The sequence below is a fragment of the Oncorhynchus clarkii genome, chromosome 32 (assembly GCF_045791955.1).
Source record: "Oncorhynchus clarkii lewisi isolate Uvic-CL-2024 chromosome 32, UVic_Ocla_1.0, whole genome shotgun sequence".
In the NCBI taxonomy this organism is placed as follows: domain Eukaryota; kingdom Metazoa; phylum Chordata; class Actinopteri; order Salmoniformes; family Salmonidae; genus Oncorhynchus; species Oncorhynchus clarkii.
This window is the reverse complement of record NC_092178.1, coordinates 32,182,171-32,187,964: the sequence shown is the minus strand read 5'-3', so window position 1 is coordinate 32,187,964 and position 5,794 is coordinate 32,182,171. Positions and strand designations below refer to the sequence as shown.

Below are 5,794 nucleotides of genomic sequence, written 5' to 3'. Positions count from 1 at the left end.
CCTGATCTTAGCCGTTATGAGGTGTCTCCTACAACAAAAAGAAAGATATACAAAATATTACATTTTAACATGGGTGTATGTAAGTGATTCCTAGTCTTTGAACTAGAGCCTTCAGTCCTTTGATTTCACCGACAGGGAAATAGCCTTTGCCAGCAAGACCAAAATCCCTTGGTCAGGGTAGTAGGAGCCAGTCTTTTCATTATACTGCACTAACATAGATAACGTACTGCAGGTTACAATATGAAGCAGTAGAAACAATAAGGGGTCTTCCATGTCCCTGTTTTGGTAAAAAGCTGCGGGCCTGGAGAAATGTTACCACTCTCAAATTCATAGACAGAGCTATGGATCTAAGGACTGACCATCCATGATATAGCTTGAGACATATAGATATTATAACTATAAACAAGCTATAATGTTATTTATTCATCAGTATCATCATTTAACATCTCAATAATCAATTACATTTACTAGCATTTCCTATTGGATCATAAGCATTGGACTAGTAACCGGAAGGTTGCGAGATCGAATCCCCCGAGCTGACAAGGTAAAAATCTGTCGTTCTGCCTCTGAACAAGGCAGTTAACCCACTGTTCCTAGGCCGTCATTGAAAATAAGAATTTGTTCTTAACTGACTTGCCTAGTTAAATAAAGGTAAACATTTGTTTTTTAAATAATGCAGAGAAACAAGGTGGCCAGAAGGATTCCATGACCTGGGACTTTTATCTGATAAACAAGGCAAGCTCGGTCTCTGCTCTGGCCATCTTACTTCCTGGTGTGTGCCCAATCAAATGCCAGTTCTCTGTTGACAATAAAGATGGACTATGCCAGAGGGAGTTGGTAGAAGTTGATACAGGGTCAGATATTTCTTTCAGTTAAGGTCAGTATTGTGGGAGGGTAATCTGATCCTAGATCTGTACCTTGTGGAAACTTTACCCCGGAGCGACAGAGACACACAAAAGTCAAGTGACTCATCATGTTGAATAACGGAAGGTCTTGTATGCACCGTTTTGTCACTCCTTAAAGATTACATTTGATGGCTAAACATTAACAAGTTATGACCCTGTTTGTTTGCCATGATGGTGAGAATAGTGAAAGAAAGTATACAGTTGTGTTGTTCAACCCAGCGTTACCATTCAATCTCATCTAAACCGATAAAGAAATGATTTCCTTCTGTCTCTTGTTTCTCTGGATTCCTTCAACGTCTGCAGGTCAGTACAGATATGTGGCTAGAATCATGTTGCTAGAATCATGTTGCTAGAATCATGTTGCTAGAATCAAGTTGCTAGTTATTTGAACTTCAGAAAACTACTTGGTCAGTACTTCCTCACTGTAGAGTGAGGATCTGTGTTTAAACATAGGCCGAGCCGTAGGTATTCAATCAATTGACGATAGGGGTTTTACAAATATGTCAGAAATGACAGAAGACATGCAGATCATCTATGTTACGTTATTGAATTATAGTACTATATTCACAGCTCCATACTGTATGATATTACATGATCAATCATATAATTATTATATTATATTCACAGCTCCATACTGTATGATATTACATAATCAATCATATAATTATAATGTTATATTCACAGCTCCATACTGTATGATATTACATAATCAATCATATAATTATAATGTTATATTCACAGCTCCATACTGTATGATATTACATAATCAATCATATAATTATAATATTCTATTACAGCTCCATACTATATGATATTACATAATCAATCATATAATTATAATATTCTATTACAGCTCCATACTATATGATATTACATAATCAATCATATAATTATAATATTATATTACAGCTCCATACTGTATGATATTACATAATCAATCATATAATTATAATATTCTATTACAGCTCCATACTATATGATATTACATAATCAATCATATAATTATAATATTCTATTACAGCTCCATACTATATGATATTACATAATCAATCATATAATTCTAATAATTTATTCACAGATCCCCACTCTTTGAAATACTTATACACTGCAGTCTCAGGTGATACTGACTTCCCAGAGTTCACGGTGGTGGGTTTGCTGGACGACCAACAGTTTGTGCACTTTGGCAGCAACACCAAGACACTGGTCAACGACGCTGAGTGGATGAATAAGACAGGAAAATACTACAATGATCTCTACAATGAGCCCCTGATTAACCAATACAAAGGCTTCAAAAACCTTATTACGTTTGCAAAGAAGCAGTTTAACCAAACCCAGTCAAAAGGTAGCAGAATGCACATGGGCGTGCATGCAAACACACACACACACACACACACTTACATAAATGAATAAAGCAGTTTATAGCTAGTATTATATGGCCGTTGCCCATGTAATAAAGGTTTACTGAAGATAGACCTCTCTCTCACTCTTTCTCAGGTGTTCACACAATCCAGAACTTGTACGGCTGTGAGTGGAATGATGAGACTGAACTGCAAGATTATTTCCATCACTATGGATACGATGGTGAGGATTTCATTTCATTAGACATGAAGACCGTAAGATGGATAACCTCCGTACAGCAGGCAGACACCATCAAACAGAAGTGGGACGACAACAGCAAGGATCTGCACTATCTCAAATGGTACTTCACTAAGGAGTGTATTGACACTTTGAAGAAGTATGTGGACTTCGCCAGCAGCGTCTTGAAGAAGATAGGTACAGAGACACTGTCTGAGACACATGGCATCCAATTCAATCAAAACCTATTACCGGTTGTTTCCGGCTTGAGGCACAACAACATCATTCCCCAATGCTAGATGCTATTTTGAATTCATATTTCGATCCCTCTTCCTTCCTCTCCTTACTTCTCTCCAGTCCCTCCCTCAGTGTCTCTGCTCCAGAAGACCCCCTCCTCTCCAGTGACCTGCCACGCTACAGGTTTCTACCCCAGTGGAGTCATGGTGTCCTGGCAGAAAGATGGGCAAGAACAGCATGAAGATGTGTTGCATGGAGAGATTCTCCTCAACGGTGATGGAACCTTCCAGAAAAGTGCCCACCTCACAATCGACTCTGAGAAGTGGGAGAACAACAACTACACCTGTGTGGTTGAGCACAAAGAGAACATCATCGCCATCAGACTGAATCAGTCTGTGATAAAAACAAACAGTGGTAAGATTAATAACATCTTACATTATGACAGAGAATTACATAATTTACTGTAATATTCACTGTGTGTTCATGGGTGTCTGTTCCTCAACTCAGTCAAGCCTTCTGAATATGTCCCCATCATTATTGGAGTAGGAGTGGTAGCTGTCATCCTCCTAGTCCTCGTCCCCATAATTACATTTATTATGTGGAACAGGAAGAGTACAGGTGAGCAACAACATAAATAATATGTGATGAGTACAGTACATTACAAATATTTCTCAAGCTGTCTTAGTGTCACATATGGAGTTGAAGAAGCCTGGAGAAGCCCACATTTATTTGAACCTGGCGTGGGTTGGGATGTACAGTGTTGATGCTTAATTCAGCTTTTAAAGGAGTCTAACTATTTGGCTCCCTCTGTTTGTATTAGCCTCTGATGATGGTTCCAACCCCTCCATGACACAGCAGAACCAGATACAACTTGAGGTTTCTCTCTCACTAATCAAACAGGTAATGTACTGTATCTATAAAGGTCCAGTGGCATCAAGTGGTTTGTACTCCTATTAGATTATGCTTGTCTGTCTGTCCGTCCTTCTGCAACTCAAATCTCAATCTTTCCTTTATCTACCCAAATGTTTGTCTCTTTATGTCTGTCTGTCTGTCTGTCTGTCTGTCTGTCTGTCTGTCTGTCTGTCTGTCTGTCTGTCTGTCTGTCTGTCTGTCTGTCTGTCTGTCTGTCTGTCTGTGTCTCTCTCTCTCATACAGGAGGAAGCAGAGAAAAGAGGACCTTTATTGAAGGACAGTGAGGCCAGCTAAAAAGTGCTACCGAACAATAGGATATTTCATCTCATGATGAACACCATGTCTGCTCAAATCCGACGTCACAGCTCTTATGAGTACTTGAATATAGGAAAAACCCGCCGTCACTGAAATATTCTTTAAGTTTTCATGCATTTTTTAGCAGCAGAGATCGGAACAAATGGACACGTTTAGGCGGAAGCTTCGTCAGCGTTTGGAGAACAATCGGCATTCACCCATATTTATAGATGACATCATATGGCAGTACTGCTTGTTTCTTTTTTTGCAAACATTATTTACATAATTACTTACATTCATTATTTACATAAATTATTTCAATTAATTATTTACATACATTATCTATTATTTTCCACAAGAGATTCAAAATATACCACAAACTATTCATGACGGCAGATTACCATGTTTTTCTATTATGTAAAAGGGATTTTCAGCAATAAAATTTGATTGTTAATACCATGTTGTGTATTTGTACATTCTGGTCAATGCAATGAGCGTGAAATTAGCAGGAACTACCTGACCTCTGGAATGTCATCATGAATTACCTGAGCTCATGTGTACTGTAGTGTGTCCTGTGTAGATCATCACCAGACAGGAGGACTACATCAGGCTATATATATGTTCTCTAGATTTTCTTGAGTTTCTGTTACCACCTAGAACAGTCAAATGACATCACTTTATTAAGCTGTAATTAATGTATTATATGGAGATTGTGATGACACAAAATAACATAATTTATTGTCACAACACACAAAGTGCACCATAGGTGTTATTGAGTGTCAGCATCTGCATGACTTAATTCAGTAGGCTTCAGAGACACCCATTTTTACTTCCTGTTATATGTATTGTGACCCCTCCCCCCAGTGAGCAGCAGCTTTATGACCAAAGCAAGGTTTTGGCAGCTCTTATTCCTGTGGCCTGACCAGAACTAACACAATGCTGTATACAGATTTTTATCTCCTGTTGCTGTCTAGGGACTTCCCAGGTCAGGCAGCAGGCGTCAGACTTCACCTACTAGCTTTATACACTCAGGGACTGACTACACAGCCTTACAGGAAGTCCATGAAGCTGTGTGTAGGATATTTTGTAATAATGAACAGCATACACTCAGCTCAGCAGAGGAGTGATGTTATTTGAGACGCTGTTCTGTTTAGAAACATGATCTTAATGTAACAGAGCAGCAACAGAACAGAGACGAAGAACAGAACACTGTGTGTGACAGAGCAGGAACAGAACAGAGACGAAGAACAGAACACTGTGTGTGACAGAGCAGGAACAGAACAGAGACGAAGAACAGAACACTGTGTGTGACAGAGCAGGAACAGAACAGAGACGAAGAACAGAACACTGTGTGTGACAGAGCAGGAACAGAACAGAGACGAAGAACAGAACACTGTGTGTGACAGAGCAGGAACAGAACAGAGATGAAGAACAGAACACTGTGTGAAAGGCTGACAGGTGATCAAACCCTAAACATTGAAACTGAACCCTCAACATCAGAATATATTCAGCATGTTTATCTCTGTTTCAGGATTTATTCAGGACAACAGTAAGTGGATGCCTTTATTCTGCTTCTGACGTCATCACTGAAACTGAAAGAAAATGCTTCATCTTGTAGTTGTTCATTATTTATCATCTGACTTTGGATGTATTGTGTTAGACTGTACCCATTTTACAATGTTGTTGTGTCTGTTTTCCTTGTAGCTTCTGATGATGGTTCAAACTCATCCAAAAGGCATTAGGTTTCTCTCTCACTAATCAAACAGGTGAATGTCTCTGTCACGTTCTGACCTTAGTTCCTTTATTATGTCTTTGTGTTAGTTTGGTCAGGGCGTGAGTTGGGGGGGGGGTAGTCTATGTTCTTTTTTCTA

General features: G+C 39.0%; 1 protein-coding gene across 3 annotated transcripts; it reads left to right on the top strand.

Annotated features, from left to right (window-relative positions):
* The first annotated feature begins 983 nt into the window (after positions 1 to 983).
* On the top strand, positions 984 to 4,382 carry LOC139391640 (DLA class I histocompatibility antigen, A9/A9 alpha chain-like). 3 transcript variants are annotated; one of them, XM_071139027.1, is made up of 7 exons: positions 984 to 1,208; positions 1,984 to 2,247; positions 2,400 to 2,678; positions 2,838 to 3,131; positions 3,225 to 3,335; positions 3,538 to 3,617; positions 3,873 to 4,382. In XM_071139027.1, exons 1-7 carry the CDS (start codon positions 1,160 to 1,162, stop codon positions 3,921 to 3,923), a joined length of 1,128 nt encoding a protein of 375 aa, XP_070995128.1. In that variant the 5' UTR covers positions 984 to 1,159; the 3' UTR covers positions 3,924 to 4,382. The 3 variants fall into 3 exon arrangements, with proteins under 3 accessions (XP_070995128.1, XP_070995129.1, XP_070995130.1); XM_071139028.1 differs by having other exon boundaries at positions 1,044 to 1,208; positions 2,017 to 2,247; positions 3,873 to 4,129; XM_071139029.1 differs by lacking the exon at positions 3,873 to 4,382 and having other exon boundaries at positions 1,044 to 1,208; positions 3,225 to 3,575.
* The last annotated feature ends 1,412 nt before the right edge of the window (positions 4,383 to 5,794 follow it).